This window comes from Lepisosteus platostomus, chromosome 15 (assembly GCF_059453375.1).
Source record: "Lepisosteus platostomus isolate fLepPlt1 chromosome 15, fLepPlt1.hap1, whole genome shotgun sequence".
NCBI classification, from domain to species: Eukaryota; Metazoa; Chordata; class Actinopteri; order Semionotiformes; family Lepisosteidae; genus Lepisosteus; species Lepisosteus platostomus.
The window spans coordinates 3,408,066-3,423,587 of NC_142625.1; the positions used below are offsets into that span (position 1 = coordinate 3,408,066).

Consider the following 15,522-nt stretch of genomic DNA (forward strand, 5'->3'; position numbering starts at 1 on the left):
TGGTCAGTACCCGGATGGGAGACTCCTGGGAAAAACTAAGGTTTTTGCTGGAAGAGGTGTTAGTGGGTCCAGTAGGGGGCGCTCACCCTGTGGCCCATGTGGGTCCTAATGCTCCAGTATAGTGACGGGGACACTAAAACAGAGGTCCTGACTCTATGTGGTCATTAAAAATACCAGGGCATTTCTTGAAAACAGTAGGGGTGCAACTCTGATGTCTTAGCCAAATTAGCAATCATGGCCTCCTAATAATCCCCATCTCTCAACTGTCTTCATTACTCTGCTCTCCTCCCCACTGATAGCTGATGTGTGGTGAGCGTTCTGGCGCTCTATGGCTGCCGTCTCATCACCCAGGTGGATGCTGCACATTGGTGGTGGTGAAGGGGATCCACATTACCTGCAAAGCACTTTGAGTGGAGTGTCCAGAAAAGCGCTATATAAATATAAGGAATGTATTATTGTTATTTACCAATAAATAATTCAAAAACTTAAACAGGACGTTTCATTACTGTGAAACCACCAACTGGACCAATTACTTCAATAATGTCCATTAACAGTTTAGGGGGAATGATATCTGAGGGACAGGAGGACGATTTGAATAGAGCCACAGTGTGAAACAGCCCCTGCAGTAAGACAGGCTGGAAAGAGTTAATCACAGACAGGTTGCACAGATGTGGTGAACTTAGCACGTCATAGAGACTATTTTATCAACACGAAAGGATAATAAATTGTCACATCAAACTACAGAGGCAATAGAACGTGTACTGAGGGAAGGATTTACAAGACGAAGTGGCAAACAGAAATTTAGGATTACGTTGATTAGTAGAAATCTATTCAGGGAAATACTTCTTACAGATTGAACATCTTCATTGGGGTTTTTAAAAGATCCTTCAAGCGCATGTAGTGAACTGCTACCTGGCATTCCTTTTTAAATCACACTGCCTCTTGTATAGAGGAAATTGTTATATAGCCAAGGACATTTTTACCTGATTAAGAGTTAACTAATTCTACACAGTCAGAAGACTGCAAAAGCTCTGCAACAAATTCACAGAGAAAAACCCTTTTATAAGTTTAAGTGGGCAATAGCTAAACACAGAATTGAATTGTTATTTTAGAATGTGAAATCAAAGGCTTCAGGTGACAAAACATTCCCAATTTGAACAGTCAGAATGTGACTTACAGTATGGATCACTGCTAAGCCACCCCCACAACCATTTTCTCTGTTTAGTGGAAAAATTATAGTGTGAGAGACAAGCCTCAAAAGTGGACTATACTCATGTTGCTTCATCCAAGATTCAGTTAGAATTAAAAGTCAAGTGAATTTGAAGTAAAATCATGAACAAAACGTTTGTTGCAAAGAAACCAGTGAGTTAGTGAGACAGTGAGTTACAGTTAATAGCGTTACTCAGAATTTCACAAGTGTGGGTTTTCTTGTCCTTTCTAAGAACTGACACAACAGGAACTCTCTTTTGATCAAGGCAGAGGGTGTGGAAACTTGGTGAGACACTAGTCAAATATATTTACACTTTTTTTCAAAATCCATAGCATTTTTCAGCCCAACTGATTAGGGTGCAGACCACCTCAGCTTTTCCCAGTAACTATTAACAAATTACAGTATACATGTCCATTCAGCCAGGTATGGAGATGGAGAAAACTGCTAAATTTCTCACATCCATGATTAAAGTCTGGAATAGGATAAAAAAAACAATACATTTCTTTCCCAACAGCTTCAGTCTGATGCATAAATGCAGGAAATGCTGCTCCCTTGTTTCCCAATCCTGCAATATAGTGCCTTTGTGCTGCAACAAATAATAACTGTAGATACATTATGTATTGTGAGCATACTGTCCAATTGGACTTCAATATCTTTAACTTTGGCTCCAGGAAAACATTCCTCTGAACATTTTTCACCATAATGTCACGCATGATAGAGTTGCCAATGATTAAAATACCAGAGACTAGTCCAGACACAGCAGTCCCAGCAGATGAGAGATTATCTGCAAAAATGGCAAACCTGTTTGGATGTTTTGCTTCCAGGGAGACTAGAGCAGTGCTGAGCTGAATCCACAGCAGTGTATCAGTCATTCAGTCATCACTGAGGGCTGTGTGTGGTACAGCACGGCAACAAACACTGACTTAGCGAGAGACACTTTTTAATAACGCAGTCAAGTTCTTCCGACTGTTTGATATCCTGCAAATTTTTTATCCTCTCCTCTAGCTCAGAGATTTTGTTGTGAGATTTTGGGGAAGTTCCTTAATAAGAATGCATTTCTCACACAAAAACATATGTCTGAACTCACCCGCCTTGACCGAAAGAAACAAACCGCAGTAGACACACAGCATAGGATTCTACTCATCCAGACGAAAACCTTGCCTGCAGGAAATGAATGAATGAGGTTTCCCAGAGCAGGTCTGGAATCCGTTTCTTTCCCAGACTCCTGAAGAGGGTTAACTTTGCTTGTCCATCTTCATTACACAACGACCATTCAAGACTAGACAAGGCCAGATTTATTGTCCCCAGAGGGAAATTTTCAGTGGACACACAGAACTTCTGTACATTTAAATATAATGCAGAAAAACAAACAACCAAACAAACATTGCATATCACTCTGTTGCACATGTATAACACATAACAACATATAACACTTATAACACATTACAAAACATATCGCACTCAAGTGGGCGGTAAGAGTCAAAATTGTGTTTATCCTTGCCATTTGCATTGACACCTTTAATGGATAGTGGGACACAGGAACGGTTGTATCTGCTTGACTTACATTTGGGAACCCTAAAACATTTGCCAGAAGGAAGAAGTTGGTCTTCTGAATTGAGGATGTGGGAAGGATCTGATAGATTTTTTTCCTGCCTGTTTGATTAGGGATTTTTCAAAGATTGTCTGCAGGGAGTGGTGCTGTTTCACTCCCATGACCTTCAGAGCTATTTGGATGAGACGGCTAATTTGCGATCTTAATTGAACTGGTAAATGACCAAACCACACTGTTATGCCATATCTGATAATGCTCTCGATTACAATATGGTAAAAGAGTAGCATTATTATCTGTTGAACCCCAAACACTCTTAGTCTTCGCAAGAAATGTAAGCGCTGCTGAACTTTGGAGCAAACCCTCCCAACATGAGTAGTCCAGCACAGATTGATGTCTATGTGTACTCCTTAGTACTTCCAGTATATGAATTGACCTGAATTATAAATTCGTTGTGGAGTACTACCGTGAGTGATCACCAACTGCTCTGGGATCAAAAACTATTTCTTTTGTTTTATTAATCATCAAAATTAGGCTATTGTTGTCACGCCATTGCACAAACCTTTGGATTTCTGACATGTATACAGATGAGCTGCTACCTCTTTGCATTAAGCCAAGCACAGCTGTATCATCGGAGAATTTGAAAATGAAGTTGCTTTGACAACTGCTTGTACAATCAAAGTGTGAACAGAACTGGTGAGCTCACACAGCTCCGAGGGGCACCTGTGCTAATGGAAAGAGTTTTATTGACCCTGACATACTGTGTTCTGTTTGTTAAAAATGAGTGATACAATCTTATGATGTTATGGTTAACAGACATTTGCTTCAACTTGCTTATCGATATATGGGGATGGAAATTTTGTAATGTATTACCGTAACATGTGAAGAATAAATCTCTAGTACCCTTTAGCTTGAAGAAACACACCAAGTCTCAAGTCCAGTATTGCATTCTGAGAACAAAATGGCAGCTGGATGGTTATTGTGCTTTATATAGGTGCTCTTTTTCATCTTCTCTATACAGTATTGACACACATTAGTTACTTACAGCATACTAAGTCAGCTGCCCAAAGAGATTCTGAAAATAGCAGCTTTCTTTCAGGGTCACGTTTGCAAAGCCCCATTTAGCAAGGTATAGACTGAATTTTCAAACTGCCAAAAGGGTCCAGAGAGGAAACTGTTCAATTTGAACAACATGCTCAACATGGCAGCCCAGCCAAGTGTCCCAGCATCTTGTCCTGAATATGCCCACATTTTTACATGAGCTAGCATTCAGCTTTAAGATCTGTGCTTTCAGAGTTCCCCAACCTATCAGTCTAATTTTTGTTCAGACACAACTTCCCATCGACTACAATCCTGTAAAATTACTGTTTGGAAGTCTAGCAATGAGCCCACTGAAGCTCAGCAGGTGTGAGCCTGGTCAGTACCTGGATAAGAGACCTCCTGGGAAAGCTTAGGTTTGCGCTGGAAGAGGTGTTAGTGGGGCCAGTAGGGGGCGCTCACCCTGCGGTCTGTGTGGGTCCTAATGCCCCAGTATAGTGATGGGGACACTATACTGTAAAAAACTGAAGTCCTGACTCTCTGTGGTCAATAAAATTCCCAGGGCGTTTCTCGAAAAGAGCAGGGGTGTAAACTGGTGTCATCACTCTGTTCTCCTCCCTGCTGATAGCTGGTGTGTGGGGAGTGTACTGGTGCACCACGGCGTCTGTCACATCATCCAGGTGGGGCTGCACATTGGTGGTGGTGGAGGGGAGTGGTGGAGCGCTTTGAGTGGAGTATCCAGAAAAGCGCTATATAAGTGTAAGAAATTAATATTAGTAATTATTATTATTATTTTATCTACCCTTACGCACTGAAGTAGCAGTTGGTTTCAGAGACAAAAGGTTGTTATTCAGCTGGAAGTGAATAACTGAGTGAAATGTACTGTAAATCCCTGCCAATACACAGAAGAGTGTGACACAAACGTTGCTTAATATTTTGTGTTTGACAGTTGTGTGGAGGGCGGGGAGGAAGTGGGAGGATTCAGATGAAGCTGTACTTAAATTCCATCTTGTACTGAAGAGTTACAGCACACACTTGAGACTTGACAGTTCTTGTTCTGCTGAGACAAGTAGCCCATACTCTCTATACGCTGGAAAACTAATAATAACTATGGCCACATTTACTTGTAAAGTGTCTGTGACCACAGGTGACATAGCTTCTGCTGGAACCAATGACAATGTTTATATCACCCTGATAGGCATCAATGACACAAGTGACACCTTTACACTGGACAACGGGGGTCAAGATCGTGTGAGAGGATCAGTGAGTATCTCTTTAATGATTTGTATGCTAGTTATAAGTGAAAACGCCTTGCTTTGCAGGTTAGGCTGTCACTTAACATTGCCAGCTATTACAAAAATGGTAAAATTGTCCGAAAATCTGCTAAAGTTAAAGTCGCCTGAAACATCCTGAAATAAATTATTAGTTTTATTAATTATTATTTAAAATATTGTTCACAATATAAATATTTCTTTCCTTTTAAAGTTATACAGCATTTAAGTAATGAAGGGAAGGTCCTAATTCACTTTCTTGTGAGTTTTACTGATGTCATAACTAGATATGAATTCTGTGTTCTGTGATGTTTGTGTTTAGCTGTGAAATTATATTAAAAAGAGATCTGAAATGCTACGGGGAAGTGTGGAGTTTGGTCTTCGTAGCAGACACTATGGTAATAAGGTGAACAGTAGTTTTGTCACACATTCTGAATAGTTGCATCTGTAGTTTAGTAAGAGCTGTATCTGTAGGGAGACTTTATTAGACAAAACTTACATGAACTGCAGATGCAGCCATTCAGAATGTGCATCAAGAATAGTGTTCACCATACAGTACGTTAGGTGCACTGTGCAGCAGTACGATTTGCCTGGCAGAATTTCGATTAGTTACACTGGTGGCTCCCGTTTTATAACGAGAGTGAGGCGGACCTGAAGCTCAAGTGAAGCATAATGCACACACTGAAGAAGAGCATTCCACACACGCCCCCTTATTTCTCACCGTAATTTGTCATACTTTGAGAACGTCTTAAAGAGCTTTAATGTTTCTATAATCCCCGAGCCACAATCTTGTGCTACTTTCACTTAGCTGCATGGGAATGATCTGCAACAGTGGTTCTCAGCCTTGAAACACAATGTCCCCCTTCAGTTAACACAACACCAAAGCTCCCCCTCAGTATATATATTACATTATTTTATGTAAACATTCTTTAAATTATTTTACTGCAGTTGTTATTTGTGAATTTACATGAAAGAAACACATTGAAAGAAAAAAAAATGAAATAATGAAAGAAAATAATAATGAAAAAGTAAAGGTAGTCGGATTCCAATTCCCTTTTAAACTTCAGTTTATGTAATTTAAAAGGTCACCTCCAACATTATTAGCCAGCAGCCATATCACTCTGCAACTCACAACTGGCAGCCCACTGAAGCTCAGCAGGTGTGAGCCTGGTCAGTACCTGGAGAGGAGACCTCCTGGGAAAAACTAAGGTTGCTGCTGGAAGAGGTGTTAGTGGGGCCAGCAGGGGGCGCTCACCCTGCAGTCCATGTGGGTCCTAATGCTCCAGCATAGTGACAGGGACACTATACTGTAAGTAGGCACCATCCTTTGGATGACGGTAAAACCCGAGGTCCTGACTCTCTGTGGTCATTAAAAATCCCAGGGCGTTTCTCGTAAAGAGTAGGGGTGTAACCCCGGCGTCCTAGCCAAATTTCCCATTGGCCCTTACCAATCATGGCCTCCTAATAATCCCCATCTTTGAATAGGCTTCATTACTCTGCTCTCCTCCCCACTGATAGCTGATGTGTGGTGAGTGTTCTGGCGCACTATGGCTGCCGTCGCATCATACAGGTGGGGCTGCACATTGGTGGTGGAGGAGGGGATCCCCATTACCTGTAAAGCGCTTTGAGTGGAGTGTCTAGAAAAGCGCTATATAAGTGTAAGCAATTATTAATCATCAACGTGTTCTCTTGTGCTGCACATTTGCCATAAGTTTTGAAATTCTCAACACTGTAGAAAAAAAGAGGGCAACGTGAGTCACTTTTGACATCAAGTGTGTTTTGGTGCTTATTTTTGATTCTCAAAAGTGCAGAAAATCCAACCTCACACAAATAGGCAAGTGAAAATGGAATGAGGATGCTCAGAGTTTGCTCAGCTAATTTTGGGTAGACAGAAAATGATTTCAACCAAAACGTAGCGATATCTCCAAAGTTATCGTCATTATTACAATGCAACACTGAAAGAATGTGTATCTTGGCTCAATTTGTAGCCACTAGAGTGGATATTATTTGTTGTGACTGTGAGATTCAGTGCCTGTAGAAACTCTGCTAACAGATTATGTGGCAAACAGCCCTGTTTCCTCAAATCCCCCCAAAAATGACAACCAAAGTAAATGCATTCTTCTTGAAAGGTTTAATTTTTTTTTCATAAACGAACTGTGATCGGATCAAGCTGAAGACTGTATTTACTTTGGCTGCCTTTTCCTTGGATTTGGGCCCTACGCAAAACCAGGAGGAGACATTGTTGGACTACAGGAAAGCTAAATCTCATGTCAATATAGCACTCAGCCATGCAAAAGGCAAAAGCCAAATACACGAAAGGGCGAGAATTGCAGTTGTCTAATATCCACCCTGTAGAGGGGCCTTTAAGGTATTACAAACTATAAATATAAGCCCTCCCCCAACCCCTGCAAAAAATGACCCATCCCTTCAGTTTTATTGCAGGTTTGATAAGCAGATTTCATAAGGTTCCATAACAATGGCTCATCATGCAACCTGTTATTTCCTTAAATCAGTAACACCTCACCTCCCCCCTCACCCCATACCCATCATCCCTGCAGCCACCTAAAATCTCTGAATCTCCAAATTGTGTCTCTCCCCTTATTATCAAAGAACAGGAGGTCCTTCAGCTCTTTGCAAACCAAAACTGCAAGAAGGCTGCTGGTCCATATCTCGTTTCTCCAAACGCCTTGAAGCACTGGGCTGCTCAGCTCTACCCAGTGCTCACAGACTTACTGAACCAGTCCTTGGACCAGTGCAGGTCCTTGCCTGCTTCAACTCCTCTACTATCATCCCCATTCCAAAGTTTTATCGGCCATATACCAGTTGCACTTACTTTGAGCCTGAACCTCCAAACTATCACAGATTCAAATCTGATCGCCCTTACAATTTGCATTCAGAGTCAGTCGGTCAGTGGGGAATGCAGTTTAAAATTGCCTCCACTAAACCCTGTAACATCTGGAATCTCCAGGATCATATAAGAGACTCTCTGTCGTTGATTTTAGTTCTCCATTTATCACCAACATCCCAGAACTCCTCTGCAATGAACTGTCTCATTTAAATGTTCTCCACCACATCTGTCAGTGGATCATCAAGTTCCTAACAAACACAAGGCAACATGTGTGAATGGGCTCCTCTTTGTCAGACTACTTATCTGTGAATACCAGTGCACCTCAAGGCTGTATTCTCTCCCCATGACTCTGCTCCCTGTATCCCAGTGACCACCTCCAGCATCTCCCCTGTCACACTACTCTGTACTACACTCAGGTTTGCAGATGACACTGCCTTGGTGGGTCTTATCAGCAATGGAGATCAGATCAGATACAGAAGGGCAGCAGGAGTCTGGCAGCATGGTAGCCTTCAGCTCAAAACAGTGCAAATGTTCACTGGCTTTCAGAAAAACCCTCCAAAACCCATCCCCCTAGAAACTGACAATTTGCACAGTAAGTATGGTGGAGTCCTTCAAGTTCTGAGGAATTGCCATCTCTAACACTCTCCAAAGAGATGCAAACGTAATCAGCATAGCAAAAAAGTGCATCAGAGATGATATTTCCATCACTGAGAGCAGTGCAAGCTTTTGTATAAATTGTACATTCATTATTAACTTGTTTTCTATTTATGTTTTTGCATCAGACAGCAGACCAAACTCCTTGTACGTGTAATGTACTTCACAAATAAAGTGATTCTTTGCACATGTAATATCTGTTTTACACAGAACATCAAATATAGCGTCCTGGGGCTGTTTCGCAAGTGAGATTATTCAGTTAGACGTACAGTATAAAAAAGAGTTAATTGTATAGTCTGTTGTGAATGCAATGTGTTTTGTTTTTGTTACATACACATCTAAGTGATAGGAGGAAACCAAATAAACATAAAAAGACAGTTTGTTCTTTCTTTTCCTGAAGTAATGCATACATAATGTAAAGAATATGAGTCAGGGGAATGATGTGTTCCTGGAAGCATGAGACATTTAAGTCAGTATTTTAGCTTACTGAGGTACCTTGTTTCCCACAGATTCAAAATACTTTAATACTTTAAAAGTGCTGTCTCTCTCTCACTCCCTTGCCTATTCTCTCTGTCTCAAATACTTTTAGTTAAGTGTAGTTACGCTTTGAAAAAAACATAAAAAAAGATTACTGTTGATAGCCAGAGGTGGGATTTGAACCCGAGCTCCTGGAAGTAAGAAGGAATAATTTTCAGCTCAAAAACCAAATTGGTGGAAAATGACTGTGCCCTGCTCTTTTAGCTGTTACAAATGACTAAAAATAAGCTTTGGTGTTAAATTAAATGAAATTTTGGAATATTTAATTAAATTATTCCAACCAATAACTCAGTTAATCAATTTTTTTTATTCAAATGCTATTTCCATTTATTTACCATTTAGACAGAACTTAATTTGTTATAAATATTAATACATGTTTAACCTACTGTGGTATATAAAAATGAAGGTGAAGAACACAAGTTAATTATTATATTTATTTTTATAAATAGAGTCTTTATTATTCTGTCAAGAATTCTACCACTGAACCAGCAATACATCGTTCTGGTAGTCTGGGTATCCGATATTGGTATTTGCGTGGCTGTGCACTGCAGCTGTTTTGGCATGTAGCTGTGGTACTTTGAGGATTCACTGCACCAACTGGCAGTTTTAGAGAGGAGTGCAGTCCTGCACAAGTTTATTTGAAAATATAAAATATAAAAAATGCCTTGACACACATCAGTGTGTATGATTGTGAGAGAAGGTGATCTTTGTCATTCTGCAGCACTTGTGGTAAACTGCCTGACACTGCGCATTTTAAATGGCTACTGTTCTATGGATGTTAATAGGCCTGGACAATGGGTACACCATATCAAAAGCCCAGGTCCGGACATCCTACAAACTGAATTTGTGCACAGCCATGTAATGTGGCAGGGGGTCTTGATAAACTTTTTTTAAAAGAAAAAATAACAATTTCTCCTTTAGATGCTTGACTTTACCAGACTCTGAAACCTATATCCTAAGTTTTAAGTATAGTACACCTCTCCCCTATATTAAACATTATATACTATAATTATTGTGAAATAATGTAATATTATGTTGTAATATCACTATAATATTTTTCTCCATGGGGCTATAAGACTTCTGTAGTACCCAGATGTAAAGTACTAGCATAGCCCCTCAGGAAAACAGACAAATAAACACTGGTTAAGCAGAGCATTCCTCTGTACAGCTATAGTTTTTGTTTCTTTCTGTCTGAGTGAAAGAACAACACAGCTTTGAAAGTGTTCAACCCAATCTATAAAAAGATGCCAGAAACTATATGAAGCATAACATACTTGATACAGGATGTAGCATTGCTTCAGGAATAGAAAAATATCCTTCAGTGCAAAATTAGAAAGTAAAACAGAATACAAGAGATTATGCCAACATCTGAATTCAACAAAAGAGGTGTGCAACATGCTCCATTCTCCCACAACCCTTTGTGTAAAGAATTGCCTCTTGTTATCAGTATTAAATGCTTTTCCAAGTAGTTTTTCATCTGTTTCCTCTGGTTTGTGTATCGCTGTTGACTCTGTGAGAGGTAGCAGGTCTGATTTGGCAAGGATTTGGAATACTTTGGTTAAGCAACGGAATCTAAAATGGACTTTCCTGCAACACTCTGGGAGAATCCATTGGAAAGGATGCTACAGTACCATGATGTGAAAACTAGAAAACTACATTCAGGAGTCAGATCCATTATCCACTATACATGTACCATCTTGGCAAAAGACTCCACATAGAAACAGAAGTACAAATTAAAAAAAAAAATCTAGTTATGATACTGTACATGTGTGTTTCTTTACAGACTGACGTGTACTATTTAACTTGCAAAAAACACCTGGGAGAGATTGTGCTGATCAGGCTGGAAAAGTCCCCCATTCTCGCTGGAGATGACTGGTTCTGTTCGATGGTGACAGTGGAGTTTGAGGAGAAAACCTACAACTTCCCCTGTTACAGATGGCTGAAGGAGAAAGAGTGCCTTGAGCTGAGAGAGGGCAAAGGTATTCATTCGTTCTTATAAATAAAAGACATTTCTGGGTTTTAAGAATACAGGTATTCAAATGTTTTCTACTGTTTAATGTTTTAATGTAAACTTAACTGAAAATAATGTTTTCAGCAGTTTATTTTACTGTTTAGACTGTGATTGTGACACTGAGCACATACAAATAGCAGGAACTGGAAGTTGCTTTTGGGGTTATTCTGAGGGTCGCTAAATATCTCATCACATGACATCAGTGCAGTCACCTCGTAGCTTGATGTTGCAAAATCTCAGAACCTAAGCATATCTGGCTCTGGTTAGACATCTAAGATGTACCGTATATGGTGTTTGTGGACCAGTAGGTGGCACTTTACCTACTGGTCCACAACAAATTTGTAAAATCTGTCTGTACAACAAATGTTTAAAATCAATGCCCCAGAATCAAGAACATGGGTACAGTTTTGCTGGAGATGTCATCTTTCAGATGCGTTGAGGAACACAGTCCAGACTACTTGGTCATCAAAAATCAAATATCACTGTTTACAAAAGTAGAGGAGAACCTTTCAGAACTTTACAGAAGTTCTGATGTCATGATTCATTTCCACTCTGGGTTTGCACAATCTGGCCTCTGTAAAAATCCCCCTTACTTCACTTGGTGGGACAATATCTCTTCTACATCACAGCTGCTCTGCAGAATGGTTGCTGGGTGGTCCACTACATTTCTGCGTTGGATGGTGTGGGTCTCCTCTATTATGTATCTTTAGAATTAATTGGAAATCATCCATTTACTGTATAGCTTGTCCAGAACTAATGTGAAGCAAGAAAACTACTCCCCCTTTGACAACACCAAAGAAAGGTTCAAAAGAATGAACACATAAATACACAATAAAACCAATTACAACACACAGATCACTAACATAAATCTTAACAAAATGTCCTTATTTTTAAACAATGTACATGTCAATGCTTCTTCTTAAATGGTTGCTTCCGCACTTGCGATAATGCGTGTGTGCGCCTTGACTGAGGCATGATATAGCCAGCCTGAATTCAGCTTTGGTCCTTCAGCAGGGAAACACAGAAGCCTCTCCACTCTCCCAAGCCCATCCGACAAATAAAGAAAGAAAGACAGATACGTCCCACACACAAACGGATCAGTGCAATAAAGGAAATATTCTGAATCCATGTGCATGTGAGGATTTTGTTTGCTAACAGGTTTCAACAGGCACGGAGCAAATATGAAGGGAAATGCATATAATGTATGTAGCTTGTATGAGTGATGAAAACTAGCCTAACTGTGTGTGCACCCACAGTAAGCCAGCTAGTAAATGGAAAACTGTAGTGAAATGGATTCATTAGTGCTGCCTGAAATGTGAGCCCTCTACCACTGTAGGGACTAAATGATCCATAATCTATTCCAAACAATCCAGAACATTTTATTGATTTGTGAATACTTTAGAGCCACACACCTGCTGGGTTTCATTCCAGCCGAGCTCTCCGTTACACAATCTAACCCTTCATTGACTTAACAATAATTAATTGAATGTGATTAATGTGAACTGCTTGTTCCCATCTCTTAAAAGTTTCAACTTTAACCATTGTGTGTTGTAAGTGTAATAAAATCCCCAAATTGTGACTTGAAACAAAATATTTAATATTTTGATATTTCATAGTACCTTCTTAGATCAAATAAGGGTTAAATTCTAATGAAGGTGGGATGGAATGAAAACCAGGACTAGGATTGGGAATCACTGGTTTAAAGCAAAAATGGCACCACTTGTTGCATGTAGTTATTCACCAATAATATTACTCTTTAAATGTGAATAATGCCACAAAAAACAAAACATCTCAATCTAGCACTGTTGCAGTCTAAAATCAGTATTGGAACATGTTTAGCAATACTAAACTTTAACTTTAATACTAAGGGACGTCTACACATTAAAATGTCCTCTGCATTGTCTACCAGCTAAGAAACCCCAGGAAGATAAACTTCCCATCCTGCAGAAACACAGAGAGAGTGAGCTGGAGAACCGCAGGAGCAGTTATCGGTAGGTATGATAAAACACAAGTCTGTGTGGAGCGAACAACACAGGTAGACACTCCCTACAAAGTATCCTGTGGTGGCTTATTGGGCATTAGAGAAAAATGCATTACAAATCACTGAATCAGGTCAATATGAATACATGTCATGTTATTTGCCAAACCGCTTTATACCATACAGTGCCGCAGGGAGCCTAGCTAGCAAGCAACGAGCGCAAGGCAGGGTACACCCTGGACAGGACGCCAGTCCATCGCAGGGCAAGTGCAAGCCAATCATACATGGGGACAGTTTGGAGGCCACGGTAAAGGCTGAGGGGGGAAATTTGACCCGGACACCGGAATAACTCCCTACTCTTATTGGGAAATGCCTGGTCATTCAATGACCACCGAGAGACAGGACCTCAGTTTAACGTCTCATTCGAAAGACGGCGCCCACAACAGTGTCCCGGGAGCATTAGGACCCACACAGATCACAGGGTAGGTGCCCTCTGCTGGTCCCACTAACACCACTTCCAGCAGCAACCATAGCTTCCCATCCAGGTCCTGACCAGGCTCAACCCTGCTGAGCTCCAGTGGGCAGCCAGCTGAGAGCTGCAGGGTGGCTTAATATGAATACAGTAAATGTTAGTTGAGTTAATTAGTACTGTTTGTTTCATTCAGTTCCATGGCAAGAAATCTGGGAATACCAACATTGCGCTGGTTCATCACAGTGAAAACACTAGCCTCTTCATATTATGAGACAGGTGTGTAGATGGACATGTTTCCAGAAAAAAGGCCAATTCAGTTTTTAAAACGGAGAACTGAAGAGGAGGGAAATGAAAGCTGAAACCTGCACCTTTCTCATAAATTAAACACGTTATATTCTTCACCACATTAATCAAATTGATTTTATAGAGCACATCTTCCCAACTCCAAAAACTAGACAAAAATCCCTGCCCAAAGAGACCATTCCACTGAAGGACAGAAGACTCACACTGGGAGCCCCTCAACTGCCCTGTGAGGGCTTGTCAATGCAGTCGCCCCTTTCCCATCATGATCAGAAACCAGAGCACCAATCTCCACCGTAACAGTGTTATCTGTCCCAGAGAAATCAAGAATAGACAACTGGGTCTTGCGGTGTCTCCGGGAGAATGATGCCTACATGTATAGTGCAGCTACTCCACAATCACGTTTTGCAGTCCTTAATAGAACGTCTGGTTGGTTCCAATTGAATTTAGCTACCAGTTTCTAATGGTCAATGGTGCTAACCAGTAATGTCTACTGGTAATCTAATGATGTTTTGTCCAGTTCTCCAGGGTGAGCCCTTGAGTGTCCCCCCTTATGCCCAGTATCCACGTCATCTCATCCCGAGTGCTCATCCAGCTCCACTGTCCCGAGCTCCAGACATTCCAGCATCAGTTTCGGGATCTTTTTCCAAGCCCATTGATGGCTAGAAACAAAGTCCAGCCTAAATATCAATTACTGAATTCTGGTATGAACATCTGCAACCCAGGAGGTCACTGCAATCATCTCCTTTTCAATGAAGAAAAGGGGCTCACCAACCTGCTGAACAGAGCAGCCATGACAGGTTCATCAGCTTCACCGGTTATGAAAAAAAGGAAGAATAAGTGTGTGTACCATGATTTATCCTGGTTCCACCCATCTAGGATGGATTCAAATAACTTCAGTGTGGGATAGCGAGAAACACGACCAAGTGGGGACTGGTAATGAAAGATACAGTCTCTGGTCTCCATCACTTCATCCCAATCACATGACCCTCTACCACTTTGTTTTAAATGTTTCTCCTACAGCTGGACAACTAAACTGGAAAATGTGCCAAAACAGGTGGACTTTGGGTCACCAGAGGATTTGCCCTCAGAGGTGCAGTTTTCATTCATCACAGACAGTGGATTTCATTTTTCACGCAGCAAAATGTAAGACCTGTTTTTTTTTAATTAATTTATTCTCCAAGTTACTTGCTTAAAAAGATGTACAGGTACTTTATTTGGTTTGAAACCTGGTTATGCAAAATTGTTCCTCAGTTTCATCCTTACAGTTTGGGTTTTAGTGACCTTAAATTGCTTCTTTAAACCAGATGACCTATAAGACTGCCTTTTATGTGTAAGAAGTCATAAACACAGACACCTGTGAGGCCCTCATTAGGGCTCGTCAGCATGATACTAATAAAGCTGACAAATGAAATGAAAAAGGACATTCAAATGACACTTCCCACGTCCAGCTTTCTGGTTTGTGAGAGGTTTTAAAAACAATGTGATTGCAATGACATTTGGGTTTGAACATCATTTTCAAAAATTCTGAGAAGGTTCCATAGTTAAAAGAAACTACCTATTCTTAATACACACATCTACCTGAAATGTTGTCCTAATAAGAGACGACTACATATGGTTACCGCAAGGCAGGTTCTGAGATTTATCTGACCAT

General features: G+C 40.5%; 1 protein-coding gene and 2 long non-coding RNA genes across 17 annotated transcripts in view; 1 reads left to right on the forward strand and 2 right to left on the reverse strand.

Annotated features, from left to right (window-relative positions):
• The window catches only part of LOC148647685 (uncharacterized), a 663,201-nt gene that overhangs the window by 117,878 nt on the left and 529,801 nt on the right, over positions 1 to 15,522 (reverse strand). The window lies entirely within an intron of this gene.
• The window catches only part of LOC148647686 (uncharacterized), a 53,019-nt gene that overhangs the window by 13,039 nt on the left and 24,458 nt on the right, over positions 1 to 15,522 (reverse strand). The gene's annotated exons all lie outside the window — the stretch shown is intronic.
• LOC148647687 (polyunsaturated fatty acid 5-lipoxygenase-like) lies at positions 4,829 to 15,018 on the forward strand. Its single transcript, XM_088608379.1, has 4 exons — positions 4,829 to 5,060; positions 10,891 to 11,086; positions 13,028 to 13,109; positions 14,892 to 15,018. Exons 1-4 carry the CDS (start codon positions 4,908 to 4,910, stop codon positions 15,016 to 15,018), a joined length of 558 nt encoding a protein of 185 aa, XP_088464505.1. The 5' UTR covers positions 4,829 to 4,907.